General features: G+C 39.9%; 1 protein-coding gene across 3 annotated transcripts in view; it reads left to right on the forward strand.

The window, feature by feature from the left end:
- MGAT4A (alpha-1,3-mannosyl-glycoprotein 4-beta-N-acetylglucosaminyltransferase A) overlaps positions 1-17,876 on the forward strand; it is a 116,850-nt gene that overhangs the window by 42,820 nt on the left and 56,154 nt on the right. For 2 of the 3 annotated variants that reach the window (XM_060116693.1, XM_060116692.1), the window contains exons 3-4: positions 4,060-4,227; positions 6,350-6,490. In XM_060116693.1, coding sequence (XP_059972676.1) covers positions 4,060-4,227; positions 6,350-6,490 — 309 coding nt within the window. The remainder of the gene's footprint in view (positions 1-4,059; positions 4,228-6,349; positions 6,491-17,876) is intronic. The other variant, XM_060116694.1, reaches the window with a different exon arrangement.

A 17,876-nucleotide genomic window follows, 5' to 3' on the forward strand; every position in this document is an offset into this window, starting at 1 on the left:
ATCAAGACAGTATGGTACTGGCACAAAAACAGAAATATAGATCAATGGAATAGGATAGAAAGCCCAGAGAGAACCCCACGCACATATGGTCACCTTATGTTTGATAAAAGAGGCAAGAGTTTACAGTGGAGAAAAGGCAGCCTCTTCAGTAAGTGGTGCTGTGAAAGCTGGACAGCTGCATGTAAAAGAATGAAATTAGAACACTTCCTAACACCATACACAAAAATAAACTCAAAATGGATTAAAGACTAAATGTAAGGCCAGACACTGTCAAACTCTTAGAGGAAAATGTAGGCAGAACACTCTATGACATAAATCATAGCAAGATCCTTTTTGACCCACCTCCTAGAGAAATGGAAATAAAAACAAAAATAAACAAATGGGACCTAATGAAACTTAAAAGCTTTTGCACAGCAAAGGAAACCATAAACAAAATGAAAAGACCACCCTCAGCATGCGAGAAATATTTGCAAATGAAGCAACTGACAAACGATTAATGTCTGAAATATAGAAACAGCTCATGCAGCTCAATCTCAAAAAAGCAAACAACCCAATCCAAAAGTGGGCAGAAGAGTGAAATAGACATTTCTCCAAAGAAGATATACAGATTGCCAACAAACACATGAAAAGATGCTCTACATCACTAATCATTAGAGAAATGCAAATCAAAGCTATAATGAGATATCACCTCAAAGCGGTCAGAATGGCCATCATCAAAAAATCTACAAACAATAAATGCTGGAGAGGGTGTGGAGAAAAGGAACCCTCCTGCACTGCTGGTGGGAATGTAAATTGATACAGCCTCTATGGAGAACAGTATGGATGTTCCTTAAAGAACTAAAAGTAGAACTACTGTATGATCCAGTAATCCCACTACTGGGCATATACCCTGAGAAAACCATAATTCAAAAAAAGTCATGTACCACAATGTTCATTGCAGCACTATTTACAATAGCCAGGACATGGAAGCAACCTAAGTGTTCATCGACCGGTGAGTGGATAAAGAAGATCATCTATACAATGGAATGTTAGATGTAAAAAGAAACGAAATTCAGTTATTTGTAGTGAGGTGGATGGACCTAGAGTCTGTCATACAGAGTGAAGTAAGTCAGAAAGAGAAAAACAAATATTGTATGCTACACATATATATGGAATCTAAGAAAAAAAAAACGGTTCTGATTAACCTAAGGGCAGGACAGAAATAAAGACAGAGACGTAGAGAATGGACTTGAGGACATGGGGAGGGGGAAGGGTAAGCTGGGTTGAAGTAAGAGAGCATTGACATATATACACTACCAAATGTAAGATAGCTAGTGGGAAGCAGCTGCATAGCACAGGGAGGTCAGCTCGGTGCTTTGTGACCACCTAGAGGGGTGGGATATGGAAGGTGGGAGGGAGACGCAAGAGGGAGGGGATATGGGGATATATGTATGCATATAGCTGATTCACTTTGTTGTCCAGCAGAAACTAACACACCATTGTAAAGCAATTATACTCCAATAAAGATGTTAAAATAAAATAAAATAACATTTTCTTACTTGACACAAGAATGCTTCAGTTTCATCTTAAAGTTATTTTTCCAAAGGGTTCTAATTCTTTTTTAGTGGCAGAGGTCTAGAATTCACTATCTTAGCACCATGTAAGTGGTAAGAGGTAAAGGGGGAAGAAATCACAGGACAGTTCAGTCATGCTCATTTTGGACACAACCTGCTTGGTGTGATCGGCCCTTGTCCCTACTATTTAGACTTGGCATTTAACACGGTTTTCATTTCTATAGCCTTATAGTATGTTCTGATTTCAGAGCAAGTTACCTATTATTATTTCTAGATTTTTTTGACCTTTTAAAAACATTCTGTTTTTTTACATGAATTTTAGAATCACATGTCAAAATTCAAGTTCCAAAAAAATTTTGTTGATGTTTTAAAAAGTGTTGCATTTATTATTCGTTTAGGGTAGGATTTATCTATATTTTTGGCAAGATTGGGATTAATAAATGACTTCATTTTTTTCTTGCATTACAGGCTCCAGGAAAAGGCTTACAGTTTTTATCACATAAGCCTTGTGTGCCTCTTGTTATAATTGTTACAGTATAATTGTTTATAGTTTTGTGTTTGTGAATAGTACCTTTTTAACATTTCTTCTATTGTCAATGAACACATATGGAAAAGTGCCTAAACCGTGGATGTGTAGTAATGAATTTTATTTAACCAGGAACGAGGTCAATAAATAGAACCTTGCTGGCACCCTGAGGCTCCCCTGTATGCCCTTTCCTAATCACAACCCCCCTCCCTTCCTTTCCTCCTAAAGCCAGCAAATTACGGAAACTAGAGCTGCTTATTAATACATTGCTCAATACAGGGAAATATGACAGTTAAGCAGGGGAGACTTTCTTCCCTGCCACAGAATTCTTCAGAGGTATTTACTCTGTGGTCCTTTATGTAAAGGTCAAAGAATAATATAATTGACTATTTTTAAGGCTAGCTTTATGAGACAGGCAGATTTATATTTCTTAATTCTGTTTTTTACAGAACAGTTCCATCCTTGATTGAGTAAAGCAGAGATTACAATGTAAATTAAAAAGAGTCTTTCCAAGGTTTGTTTTGTTTAGATGTCAAAATAGTAGCCTTAGATTATCTAGCTTGATAGAGAAGCTGAAACGGTTGTTCTGCTTTTTCTTAGTTTAATGAGGTTGTGGAAATTGCTCGGACCATTTACCAGCCTCAGCTCCCTTCCAGTGCTGCTGATCAAGATAAATGCATGGTTTCTTTTCTGCCTCTCGTAGATTTTGGTGTCCAGTTCTGTCTTGGGGCCTTTTCTCACTGTGTACTTTGTATCTGAGCTGTCTCATACTGTTGCTTCAATGCCTACGTTTATCCTCATAAAATCCACTTTTATTTCCCAGACCAGGCTTTCCTGACCTGTGATTCTCTTAAATTCAAATAACTGACTTTTAGGGTCATCTTAACATCTACCTGATTGAGTTGTTAGGGATCAGGAATTTTTTTTTTTTTTTTTTTTTGCGGTACGCAGGCCTCTCACTGCCGTGGCCTCTCCCGTTGCGGAGCACAGGCTCCGGATGCACAGGCTCAGCGGCCATGGCTCACGGGCCCAGCCGCTCCGTGGCATGTGGGATCTTCCCGGACCGGGGCACGAACCCGTGTCCCCTGCATTGGCAGGCGGACTCTCAACCACTGCGCCACCAGGGAAGCCCAGGGATCAGGAATTTGACCAAAGTCTGGCCTAGGGAAATTTTTGCAGAATAGGAAGTACAGAGGAAACAGCCTATGGGAATGAGTGGTTACGCTATAAAATATGTTATATTCATTATATTATTAGATATATTATCATTAGTTTCAATGCTTTGTCTCTATCTTCATACAAATAGAGTCTTTATAGTTGTTTGTACCTTTTGGGAAATGATCTTGGTATTATGCTTGAAGTGTTAATTCCAAAAACTTTGTCTTTTTCTCCCTATCTTTAACTTTCTGAAGTGCTAATTAGAAAGCACCCATATTCTTACAGATATTAATAGCACTAAGTTAGTGGTGGCTTTGCCACCACTTTGTTAGTTGGGGCTCTTTTTTATTTTCAATTCTGTCTCAATGAATTCATAAATGAATATCTGTCTCTGAAAAATGCCACTTTAAAATCGCTAATGTTGGGGCTTCCCTGGTGGCGCAGTGGTTGAGAATCTGCCTGCTAATGCAGGGAACACGGGTTCGAGCCCTGGTCTGGGAGGATCCCACATGCCGCAGAGCAACTAGGCCCATGAGCCACAACTACTGAGCCTGCGTGTCTGGAGCCTGTACTCCACAACAAGAGAGGCCGCGATAGTGAGAGGCCCGCACACCGTGATGAAGAGTGGCCCCCACTTGCCACAACTAGAGAAAAGCCCTCACACAAATGAAGACCCAACACAGCAAAAATAAATAAATTAATTAATAAACTCCTACCCCCAACATCTTAAAAAAAAAATCGCTAATGTTACAATTCTGTTTCGATCATAGTGTTTTTTTTTTTTAAAAGAAATATACTGATAACTTTTGGTTTTGCTTCTAGAAAAACTGATTGCTTATCAACGAGAATTTCTTGCTTTAAAAGAACGTCTCCGAATAGCTGAACACAGAATCTCTCAGCGGTCTTCCGAACTCAATGCCATTGTACAGCAGTTCAAGCGTGTAGGAGCAGAAACAAACAGAAGTAAGGATACGGTGAATAAATTTTCAGGTACAGACGATATTTTTGGTTTTATGAAAAGATGACATTTTCAATGGGTTATGTGAAATACTCTCTTTGAAAGTTGTCTAGAGTCGCTTATCAGTCAACATTTGTTACCCTCTACAGAGAGAAAAATCACCATACAAAACTTTTTGTATTGTGGTTAATTATAAAACAAGTTTATTAATTGCTAAATTTGATTTAAAGAGAGTAATATTAAGTTAAGTTTCAGTTGTATAAATTTCATTGCCAATAGTGAAGAACCAGCATATTTTTAAAAAAACATTTAGAATGAGACTAAAATTTAACTTAGTGTTTATGCATGTTTCTGTTGTGACTTATGTGGACTTCAGATGGACTCTGGGGAACCTTTGAGCTATTTGAAGCAATTACTACTCTCAGATATGACTTACAAGAAATAAAAAGATATAGTTTTATAATGGGTACTTTTGGGGGTACCTGACTTGTTCCCTCTCTGAGAAATTCTGGTCTGAGTGAAATGAATATCAACCATCTTCTGTTTCTTTCCTATTCTTATTCTAATAACTAAATTGATACATGTATATAATCAGTTGACTCCAAATCTACATAATCTTCCAAGAATAATATACTTTTTCATTTAGCATTATCTGTTATAATCTTTCACCATTAATTCCTCTCATCTTGAGATTCACTACCTTAGCTTATTTTTAGAGATTCATACCCCTTTCTTCCCCTCCTGATTATAAAATTTGTATTATGGCACAGTAACATTTAAAATTGTGGAATGGTTAACATTCTTTGTTTTCTTCTGTCTTTTTTCCATGCATATTTTTCTTCAGAATTATAATTGTGTGTTTTATGGCCTTATTTTTGCTCTTGAAATTATGCTATTAGCATTTTACTATGGCATTGAATATTCTTTTAAAATACCATTTTTGATGACATATATATCAGCTAATCACATACTATATTAAATATTTTTCTACAAATAGGCAAATAGGATTTTTCTGGGTTGTTTTTGTCCCCCAATTTATAACTCTGTGAAGAACATCTCTGTATATAAATCAATTACTTTTATGGTAGGCCTTAAGTTATTTTCATTAGATTATGACTTTCTTAAAAACGGAATCTGTGTTTTGATGACTGTTGATTTCCAAACATATGCCACGGTGGCTGGAACAAAACCGATAATTCACTAAATATTTATTGATTGCATAGAAGTTAAATTCCTAAAAGGGAAATTACTGAATAATAGGGCAGGAATGTTTTAAGGGTTTTGATGCTGTTCTTAATAGCTGAAACATTTATCACATTATCACCACAATTTAATATTACTGTTTAATCTGCTAACTTAATTTGATGGGTAGATATTGTTGTCTTGTAATTTGTAGTTGTTGCTTTTACATGAGGTTAAACTTTAATTTCATGTGTGATAGCCAGTTTCATTTCTTCTGTGAACTTTTGGTTCTGAATATTCAGAATATTTTAAGGAAATTTTCATATTGCTCTGTATAAAATTGTTATTGAGACTGCAAGTCCATACTGCTAACTTCCTTATTTAAAAGGTTAAGTTCTAGTTCAATGGAATTTTAAAACAATGTTGATTATCCTGTCAAGGTTTTATTTTCTATTATATTAAATGATTCATTGGTTCCTCTCATAAAAACTGAAAAATGATTTGAAAGTTATGAACTGTACCAAACATTCTCAACTTGTGCTGTTTAAATTAGTGTACTTGAACTAAAAAAAAATCTTCCATGTGAAATTTTGGTCAAATGTAATAGCATAAAAAATGAAAGTTACTGGTGGTTGTTGTACTCATTATTATTACATTTTCATGAATGGATAGCGTGTTTACAGTCTGTCCCCCAGGGCTTGAGTTCTGACACATTATAAAGGTGAGTGGTTCACATTCTATCTTCTCATGATACTCTGACTGACCTTTTTAGCTTCATTCAGACTGTTCTCATCATCATGACTCTGTGAGACTCTGGTTGCCTAAGTGTCCATAGAAATCTCATTGACCAAAGTATGAAATTAGGATAGAAAATTCTTTTAGTTCTCATAAATTTTTACCACTATCTTTGTAACATCAGCAACTTCTGTAAGTAAGGTATTACCGTGGATTGATTATACATCTGTATTTCAGATGGTACCCTGAAGCTCTTGAGGGAGTTAACAAGCAAAAAATCTCTTCAAGTGCCAAGTATTTATTATCATTTGCCTCATTTATTACAAAATGAAAGAAGCCTTCAACCTGTTGTGCAGATTGGTAATGGAAGAACAGGAGGTATGTTTGTTTTGTTTCCTATTGTATTTGCACTGCTGGTCTTAATTATGTCTTGGAGTATTATGTTGACCATTAGAAGTCAGGCAGGTCGGGAGTCAAGATGGCGGACTAGGAGGATGCAGAATTTGCGTCTCTGCACAACTAGGGCACCTACCAGGCACCAGTGGGGGATCACAGACAACTAAGGGGCGGGAGGGACCCCCAGTGATGGGGTGGGACGTGGGGCATGGGGGGAGTGAAGGGGGAGAAGTGGAGGCGGGACGGGACTGGCGTCCCTGAGGGGCGGCTGGGGGAGGGGAAGGGATCCCATGCCAAAGCGGGAAATTGGGGAACCCCTGGGAGAGCAGAGGCTCAAAAGGGAGTGTGGCCAGGTTTCCCCTGCCCACTTGGGCCCATGGGAGCCTGCTGAGATCCCAGGACTGGTCCTCTGCCCACCAAGGCCCCCTCCAGCCACGCGGGCCCTGAGGGAGTGGGAGGGAGGGAAGGGGAGCAAAAATAAAGGCTGGACCTCTGGGTCCGGCACCCCTGAGGGGTGGTTGGGAGAGGGGAGGAGTTCCTACACGCAGCGGGACCCACCATGGTTGGGGGTCCAGTGGTGATGGGGGAGACCCTGGGGGAGATGGTGGGGGAGGGGCATGGAGGAACAGAAGGGAATGTGGCCAGCGCTTTCCCTGTCCACTTAGGCACTGGGGAGCCTGTTGGGCTTCTGGGCCTAATCCTCCACCCTTGGAGCCTCCCTCTTGCTGCGCAGAGCCCAAGCCCTGACCCTACACCCCACCTCTACACTCAGAGACCCCCTGAAATGCGCTGGGCCTAAACCCCACCCACACATCCTCAGTCAGGGCCTTACCTCCAAACTCCAGAACTCCGCACTCCAGAGGCCCTCCTTTGGACAAGCTGCCTCTCCCCTTCCATGCAGGTCCTAAGCAGAGGCCCTGCCCCATGCTTGAACATCACCCTGCCTAGGCCCCACCCCCAAGGCCTTTTCTGGCTGTGTGTGTCTTGAGCCTAGGACTTGCCCCATGCTCAAACATCACCCCCCACCCGCCTTGTTCCCCTCCACCCTAAACCCCGCCCCTGCCTGTTCCACCCCTGCCTAAACTCCGCCCCCATAGCCAAGGCTTTTTTTTCCCCTTTTTCCTCTTTTAGATTGGGCTTCTGTTTTACCTTGTTGATTCATTTATATTCTTATTTTTCCTAACTTTCATTTTTCTAGTTTTATTTTATTCCTTATACTTTGTTATTGTTCTCTCCTTTTGGCTTGTTCACCCCCCTTTTTTTCTTTTTTCTGTTGTGGTTTTATTTTACCTTGTTTCAGTTGTTTCAATTATATTTTTATTTTTCCTAATATATTTTTATTTTTCTAATTTTATTTTGTTTTTTATTATTTGATATTGTACTGCTGCTTTCTTTCTTTCTTTCTTTCTTTCTTTCTTTTATCCTTTTTTTTTTTTTTCCCATGTCATGCAGCTTGCGGGATCTTGGTTCCCAGGCCAGAGGTTGGGCCAGAGTTCCTGTGGTGGGAGCTCCAGTTCCTAACCGCTGGACTAACAGAGAACCTCAGACCCCAGGGAATATTAATCAGAGTGAGGCCTCCTGGAGGTTCTCATCTCAGCACCAAGACCTGGCTCTATCCAACTGCCTGCAAACTCTGGTGCTAGACACCTCAGGCCAAACAACAAGTAAGATAGGAATATAGCCTCACCCATCAAAAAAAAAAAAAAAAAAGGCAAAAAATATGTTACAGATGAAGGAGCAAGGTAAAAACCTACAAGACCAAATAAATGAAGATGAAATAGGCAACCTACCTGAAAAAGAATTCAGAGTAATGACAGTAAAGATGACCCAAAATCTCGGAAGCAGAATGGAGAAAATACAAGAAACACTTAACGAGGATCTAGAAGAACTAAAGAGCAAAGAAACAGTGATAAACACAATAACTGAAATTAAAAATACTCTAGAAGGGATCAATAGCAGAATAACTGAGGCAGAAGAATGGATAAGTGACCTGGAAGATAAAATGGTGGAAATAACTGCCAGGGAGCAGAATAAAGAAAAAAGAATCAAGGGCCTCCCTGGTGGCGCAGTGGTTGAGAGTCCGCCTGCCGATGCAGGGGATACGGGTTCGTGCCCCGATCTGGGAGGATCCCATATGCCGTGGAGCGGCTGGGCCCGTGAGCCATGGCTGCTGGGCCTGCGCATCCGGAGCCTGTGCTCCGCAACGGGAGAGGCCACAACAGTGAGAGGCCCGCATACCGCAAAAAGAAAAAAAAAAAAAAAAAAAGAAAAGAAAAAAGAATCAAAAGAATTGAGGACAATCTCAGAGATCTCTGAGACAACATTAAATGCACCAACATTCGAATTACAGGGGCCCCAGAAGAAGAAGAGAAAAAGAAAGGGTCTGAGAAAATATTTGAGGAGATTATAGTCGAAAACTTCCCTAACATGGGAACGGAAATAGTCAATCAGGTCCAGGAAGCATAGAGTCCCATACAGGATAAACCCAAAGACAAACATGCTGAGACACATATTATTCAAACTATCAAAAATTAAGTACAAAGAAAAAATATTAAAAGAAGCAAGGGAAAAACAACAAATAACATACAAGGGAATCCCCGTAAGGTTAACAGCTGATCTTTCAGCAGAAACTCTGCAAGCCAGAAGGGAGTGGCAGGACATATTTAAAGTGATGAAAGGGAAGAACCTACAACCAAGATTACTCTACCCAGCAAGGATCTCATTCAGCTTTGACGGAGAAATTAAAACCTTTACAGACAAGCAAAAGCTAAGAGAATTCAGCACCACCAAACCAGCTCTACAACAAATGCTAAAGGAACTTCTCTAAGTGGGAAACACAAGAGAAGAAGAGGACTTACCAAAAAAAACCCAAAACAATGAAGAAAATGGTAGTAGGAGCATACATATCGATAATTATCTTAAATGTAAATGGATTAAATGCTCCAACCAAAAGGCATAGACTGGCTGAATGGATTCAAAAACAAGACCCATATATGTGCTGTATACAAGAGACCCACTTCAGACCTAGGGACACCTACAGACTGAAAGTGAGGGGATGGAAAAAGATACCATGCAAATGGAAATCAAAAGAAAGCTGGAGTAGCAATTCTCGTATCAGACAAAATAGACTTAAAGATTGTTACAAGAGGGCCTCCCTGGTGGCGCAAGTGGTTGAGAGTCCGCCTGCCGATGCAGGGGATACGGGTTCGTGCCCCGGTCTGGGAGGATCCCATATGCCGCGGAGCGGCTGGGCCCGTGAGCCATGGCCGCTGAGCCTGCGCGTCCGGAGCCTGCGCGTCCGGAGCCTGTGCTCTGCAACGGGGGAGGCCACAACAGTGAGAGGCCCGCATACCGCAAAAAAAAAAAAAAAAAAAAGATTGTTACAAGAGACAAAGAAGGACACTAAATAATAATCAAGGGATCAATCCAAGAAAAATATATAACCATTTTAAATATTTATGCACCCAACATAGGAGCAACTCAATACATAAGGCAAATGCTAACAGCCATGAAAGAGGAGATCTACAGGAACACAGTCATAGTAGGGGACTTTAACACCCCACTTTCACCAATGGACAGATCATCCAAAATGAAAATAAATAAGGAAACATAAGCTTTAAATGACACATTAAACAAGATGGACTTAATTGATATTTATAGGACATTCCATCCAAAAACAAGAGAATACACTTTCTTCTCAAGTGCTCACGGAACATTCTCCAGGATAGACCATATCTTGGGTCACAAGTCAAACCTTGGTAAATTTAAGCAAATTGAAATCGTTATCAAGTATCATTTCTGACCACAGATCTATGAGACTACATATCAGTTATAGGAAAAAAGCTGTAAAATATACAAACACATGGAGGCTAAACCATACACTACTAAACAACGAAGAGAGCACTGAAGAAATCAAAGAAGAAATCAAAAAATACCTAGAAACAAATGACAATGAAAACATGACGACTGAAAACCTGTGGGATGTGACAAGAGCAGTTCTAAGAGGGAAGTTTATAGCAATACTATCCTACCTCAAGAAACAAGAAAAATCTCAAATAAACAACCTAACCTTATACCTAAAGCAATTAGAAAAGAAGAACAAAAAAACCCCAAAGTTAGCAGAAGGAAAGAAATCATAAAGATCAGATCAGAAATAAATTAAAAAGAAATGAAGGAAACAGTAGTAAAGATCAGTACAACTAAAAGCTGGTTCCTTGAGAAGATAAACAAAATTGATAAACCATTAGCCAGACTCATCAAGAAAAAAAGGGAGAAGACTCAAACCAACAGAATAAGAAATGAAAAAGGAGAAGTAACAGCTGACACTGCAGAAATACAAAGGATCATGTGAGATTACTACAAGCAACTCTATGCCAATAAAATGGACAACCTGGAAGAAATGGACAAATTCTTAGAAAAGCACAACCTTCCGAGACTGAACCAGGAAGAAATAGAAAATATAAAGAGGCCAGTCACAAGCACTGAAACTAAAACTGGGATTAAAAATCTTCCAACAAACAAAAGCCCAGGACCAGATGGCTTCACAGGAGAATTCTATCAAACATTTAGAGGAGAGCTAACACCTACCCTTCTCAAATTCTTCCAGAATACAGCAGAGGGGGTAACACTCCCAAACTCATTCTATGAGGCCATCATCACCCTGATACCAAAACCATACAGAGATGTCACCAAAAAAGAAAACTACAGGCCAATATCACTGATGAACATAGATGCACAAATCCTCAACAAAATACTAGCAAACAGAATCCAACAGCACACTAAAAGGATCATACACCATGATCAAGTGGGGTTTATCCCAGGAATGCAGGGATTCCTCAATATATGCAAATCAATCAATGTGATAACACCATATTAACAAACTGAAGGATAAAAACCATATCATCATCTCAATAGATGCAGAAAAAGCTCCTGACAAAATTCTACACCGATTTATGATAAAAACCCTCCGGAAAGTAGGCATAGAGGCAACTTTCCTCAACATAATAAAGGCCATATATGACAAACCCACAGCCAACGTCGTTCTCAATGGTGAAACACTGAAAGCATTTCCTCTAAGATCAGGAACAAGACAAGGTTGCCCACTCTCACCACTGTTTTTCAACATAGTTTTGGAAGTTTTAGCCACAGCAATCAGGGAAGAAAAAGAAATTAAAGGCATCCAAATTGGAAAAGAAGAAGTAAAACTGTCACTGTTTGCAGATGACATGAGACTATACATAGAGAATCCTAAAGATGCTACCAGGAAACTACTAGAGCTAATCAGTGAACTTGGTAGAGTAGCAGGATACAAAAGTAATGCACAGAAATGTCTTGCATTCCTATACACGATTGATGAAAAATCTGAAAGATAAATTAAGGAAATATTCCGTTTACCATTGCAACAAAAAGAATAAAATACCTAGGAATAAACCTACCTAAGGGGACAAAAGACCTGTATGCAGAAAACTATAAGACACTGATGAGGGCTTCCCTGGTGGCGCAGTGGTTGAGGGTCCGCCTGCCGATGCAGGGGACGCGGGTTCGTGCCCCGGTCCCGGAAGATCCCACATGCCGCGGAGCGGCTGGGCCCGCGAGCCATGGCCGCGGAGCCTGTGTGTCCGGAGCCTGTGCTCCGCAACGGGAGAGGCCACAGCAGTGAGAGGCCCGCGTACAGCAAAAAAAAAAAAAAAAAAAAAGACACTGATGAAAGAAATTAAAGATGATACAAATAGATGGAGAGATATACCATGTTCTCGGATTGGAAGCATCAGCATTGTGAAAATGACTCTATTAATTACTCTATTACCCAAAGCAATCTACAGATTCAGTGCAATCCCTATCAAACTACCAATGGCATTTTTCACAGAACTAGAACAAAAATTTTCACAATTTGTATGGAAACACAAAAGACCCCAAATAGCCAAAGCAATCTTGAGAAAGAAAAACGGAGCTGGGGGAATCAGGCTCCTGGACTTCAGTCTATACTACAAAGCTACAGTAATCAAGACAGTATGGTACTGGCACAAAAACAGAAATATAGATCAATGGAATAGGATAGAAAGCCCAGAGATAAACCCATGCACATATGGTCACCTTATCTTTGATAAAGGATGCAAGAGAATATGATGGTGAAAAAACAACCTCTTCAGTAAGTGGTGCTGGGAAAACTGGACAGTTGCATGTAAAAGAATGAAATTAGAACACTTCCTAATACCATACACAAAAATAAACTCAAGGCTTCCCTGGTGGCTCAGTGGTTGAGAGTCTGCTTGCCGATGCAGGGGACACGGGTTTGTGCCCCGGTTCGGGAAGATCCCACATGCTGCGGAGCGGCTGGGCCCGTGAGCCATGGTCGCTGAGCCTGCGCGTCCGGGGCCTGTGCTCCGCAACGGGAGAGGCCACAACAGTGAGAGGCCCGCATACCGAAAAAAACAAAAGTAAACTCAAAATGGATTAAAGACCTAAATGTAAGGCCAGACACTATAAAACTGTTAGATGAAAACATAGGCAGAACACTTTGTGACATAAATCACAGCAAGATCCTTTTTGACCCACCTTCTAGAGAATGGAAATAAAAACAAAAACAAATGAGACCTAATGAAACTTAAAAGCTTTTGCACAGCAAAGGAAACCATAAACAAGACAGAAAGACAACCCTCAGAATGGGAGAAAATATTTGCAAATGAACCAACTGACAAAAGATTCATCTCTAAATATACAAGCAGCTCATGCAGCTCAATCTCAAAAAAACAATCCAATCAAAGATGGGCAGAGGGCTTCCCTGGTGGCACAGTGGTTGAGAGCCTGCCTGTCCATGCAGGGGACACGGGTTTGTGACCCGGTCCGGGAAGATCCCACATGCCACGGAGCGGCTGGGCCCGTGAGCCATGGCCGCTGAGCCTGCGCATCCGGAGCCTGTGCTCTGCAACGGGAGAGGCCAGAACAGTGAGAGGCCCACGTACCGCAAAAAAAAAAAAAAAAAAAAAAAAAAAAAGATTGGCAGAAAACCTAAATAGACATTTCTCCAAAGAAGATATGCAGATTGCCAACAAACATATGTAAAGATGCCCAACATCACTAATCATTAGAGAAAAACATATCAAAACCACAATGAGATATCACCTCACACTGGTCAGAATGGCCATCATCAAAAATACTACAAACAATAAATACTGAAGAGGGTGTGGAGAAAAGGGAACCGTCTTGCATTGTTGGTGGGAATGTAAATTGATACAGCCACTGTGGAGAACAGTATGGAGGTTCCTTAAAAAACTAAAAATGGAACTACCATATGACCCAGCAATCACACTATTAGGCATATACCCTGAGAAAACCATAATTCAAAAAGAGTCATGTACCACAGTGTTTATTGCAGCACTCTTTACAGTAGCCTGGACATGGAAGCAACCTAGGTGTCCATCGACAGATGAATGGATAAAGAAGGTGTGGCACATATATACAATGGAACATTACTCAGCAATAAAAAGAAACGAGGGGCCTCCCTGGTGGCGCAAGTGGTTGAGAGTCCGCCTGCCGATGCAGGGGATACGGGTTCGTGCCCCGGTCTGGGAGGATCCCATATGCCGCGGAGCGGCTGGGCCCGTGAGCCATGGCCGCTGAGCCTGCGCGTCCGGAGCCTGCGCGTCCGGAGCCTGTGCTCCGCAACGGGGGAGGCCACAACAGTGAGAGGCCCGCATACCGCAAAAAAAAAAAAAAAAAAAAAAAAAAAAAAGAAACGAAATTGAGTTATTTGTAGTGAGGTGGATGGACCTAGAGTTTGTCATACAGAGTGAAGAAAGTCATAAAGAGAAAAGCAAATACCATATGCTAACACATATATATGGAATCAAAAAAAACCAGAAAACGAAAAAAAAACGGTTCTGATGAACCTAGGGGCAAGAGAGAAATAAAGACGCAGTCATAGAATATGGACTTGAGGACTCGGGGAGGGGAAAGGGTAAGCTGGGATGAGTGAGAGAGCAGCACTGACATATATACACAGCGAAATGTCAAATAGATAGCTAGTGGGAAGGAGCTGCATAGCGCAGGGAGATTAGTTCGGTGCTTTGTGACCACCTAGAGGAGTGGGATAGGGAGGGTGGGAGGGAGACCCAAGAGGGAAGGGATATGGGGATATATGTACACATATAGTTGATTCACTTTGTTATACAGCAGAAACTAGCACAGCATTGTAAAGCAATTATAGTCCAATAAAGATGTTAAAAATAAATAAGTTAATTAAAAAAAAAAGGGCAGGTTAAAGAACAAAAAGTTCTTGATCTGTGCATAGTAACTCAGGAGTCATTCTAAACTCCATGTTGAAGGGAGTTGGATATTTTTCTCCAAAGACCAGAGTAATAGAGCTGAAAAGGATTATGAGACATCTAGTTCAAGCCCTATCTCCAGGCAAAACAATGTTTAAACTTTTGAAACTTTTCTATTTTAAAAATTTGAGAGGTAAAGAAATAACTTTTCTTTCTTGTGTCTTATTTCAACATTACTAGCTCTTACCATCATGTCAAGAAAGTTCTTCATACGTCTGCCCCTACTTTTCTTACTGAAATATAAGTATATAGTCACGTATATTTAACCTTTCATGCAGTAATAGAAATAATTTCGTTTGCATCTTTTCCCCAAAATACCTAAAAGATAATCTATGGCATTTTTTTCTCCTCTTGTTAGAGTCACCAGAGCTTCTTGAGTTTTCCTTGTGGGACTTTTATATGATTCTTTTATACTTTTTATTTCTCCACTTTGACTTTGTTAATCTTTTCTTTGTTGATTTTAGGATGTAGAGACAAAAATATTATTTTGCTCCTAGGTCTTTAACAAATGACAAAATCATTACTTCTTAGGTATTGAAATGCATCTTTATGATAATGTTTTTGAAAAGCTGATCCAGTCTGCATTTGATTCAATAGGATTCTTAGGTATCTTACTGGTTTTCGATATTCTAAGTTTTCACATTCGTCATTTTTTAGTTCTGCCATCTTTCTATTTCATGAACCATTTAAAATTATACACTTTTCCTATGGAGGTGATACTTCTTAAATTATGTTCAGACTAACTCATTCTTCCATGTCTTTATTGATTCAAGGAATATTTATTTTTATGGTACATACTGGATTACAAAGACTAATAAGATATGTAGTATGTTCTAAATTATGTTCTTTAAACATTGATCATTAATTATTTCTGAAGTTGATAGTGTGTCTCTTCCTTTAATAATCACTATTTGGGTAAGTTGCCTTAGCCATTTCATGCATTTTTTGGTTTAGCCTATTTCCTCATGAATAAGAAGCAAATGAAAAGAAAGTAGAAGTATTTTTAAAGTTATTTAAAACTTCTGAGGTCTCTAGTAAGTTCTTTTATAGTCAGCTCTTCTTATTTTATGAATGTGACATTCTCTTTCTTTTTTGAAGATGCTTATTCTAGCCCATTTGTTTATGACTTTATCTATCATAAATATAGTACAATCTTGGTCGACCAGCTTTTCAGTGGTTAACATTTTTATTAAGCTGAAACTGTTTTTTAAAGGTAGAAAAAACAGGCAACTTAGGGGAAAAAAACCAGACAACCCACAGAGTTACATTACAAATTTTTCAGCAATGGTTCTTAAATATTTTTAGAGTAATAGAACCCTTTGGCTATCTTAGGAAAGTTATCAACCTTCTACTTAGAAAAATACACATAGAAAAAGTACTTTTATATGTAATTTCTGGGGTTTTGTGGAGCCCTAAAACCTATCTAGGTACTTTATATTAAGAACTTCAGTTTTTTAGATCAGAGAAAAGCGTTTTCAGCTAAGCATTGTGTTCTTCAGCAGTGAGGCTGATTAAGGATCAGCACTCAGACCAGCTAAGCCTTCCTAAGGCTAAGGAGGGAGAATTGTGCTGGAGGCAGCTACTGACCCGCTCAGGAGAGAGGTTGGAATTCTCACATCCAGAACGAAAAACTCCCACCCACACCACGTCCAGATGCTCCCACAGATTTACAGAGGCAGGCTACAGTAAACAGACACAGCAACTACAGATGGGTAAAGGGCCATCTTATACAGCTAGGATTCCCAAACACTTAAGAAGACCAACATCATGAATGACTCAATGAGTTGTAGAGCACACAGAATATAATATAAAAAGAAAACATAAAATATTTTCAGAGGGATGAGAAAGGACAACTCATAAGTGACTATTATAAAAGGGTCAGTTAGAAATCTTTGTGTTTTTATGTCAATAATTATATTTTAATTTTCCATATAAATGGTCTGATAAGCAGAATAGACACAGCTGAAGATCGAATTAGTGATCAGAAAGATTGAGCTGTGTAGTTCTTCCAGAATGCAACACAAAGGGCACAAAGAATTGGGATAGACCAACATTCTAACATCTACCTAATAGGAATTTCAGGAGAGAACAGAGTGAAGGGGAGAAATAATCAAACGAATAATAGAAGAAAATTTCTTACAGTTGCAGAAACACACATGTCTTCAGATGAAGGGTCCATTCTGAGCAGGATGGCTGAGAAAAGACCCTCCACAGGTTACCTACGAAAATGGCATTACTGATTAGTAGAGGACAGCAGGTAGTTCTTTAAGTATTTGCTGAAGTTAAAAAAAAAAAAAATCCATGGGGGGCTTCCCTGGTGGCGCAGTGGTTGACAGTCCGTCTGTCGATGCAGGGAACACGGGTTCGTGCCCTGGTCTGGGAGGATCCCACATGCCGCAGAGCAGCTGGGCCCGTGGTCCATGGCCACTGAGCCTGCACGTCCAGAGCCTGTGCTCCACAACGGGAGAGGTCACAGCAGTGAGAGGCCCGTGTACTTCAAAAAAAAAAAAAAAAAAAAAAAGTCCATGGGCACTTTTGTGTGCTTTGTTACACAAAATTGGACATGATTCCTAGTCTTGTGAGCTTCATTCTACTAAAGGAGAATACATTAGTCAGTTAATCAATTATATAAATAATTGTACAGTTACAACATTAGTGATATAAAGGATGATTTGAGAGTGAATAGAAGGGCTATTAATTAAGGAGTTTAGGGAAGCCTTGAAAAATACATTTGACCTGAGATCAGAGGAATAAGTAGTTTACTGGTAAAGATGGGTGTATTAGTTTCCTGTTGCTGCTGTGTAGCACCTTACCACAAACCCAGTGACTCGAGACAATACAAACTTATCATCTTACAGTTTTGGAGGTCAGAAGTCCTAAAATCAGTGTGTCAACAGGGGCATGTTCCTTCTGGAGGCTCTAGGGGAGAGTCCATTGCCTTGCCTTTTCCAGCTCCTAGGGGCCACCTACATTCTTTAGTTTGTGGCCCCTTCTTTCATCTTCAGAGCATAACATCTTCAAATCTCCCTCGGACTCTGACCCTC

This window comes from Mesoplodon densirostris, chromosome 14, assembly GCF_025265405.1.
Source record: "Mesoplodon densirostris isolate mMesDen1 chromosome 14, mMesDen1 primary haplotype, whole genome shotgun sequence".
Taxonomy (NCBI): Eukaryota; Metazoa; Chordata; class Mammalia; order Artiodactyla; family Ziphiidae; genus Mesoplodon; species Mesoplodon densirostris.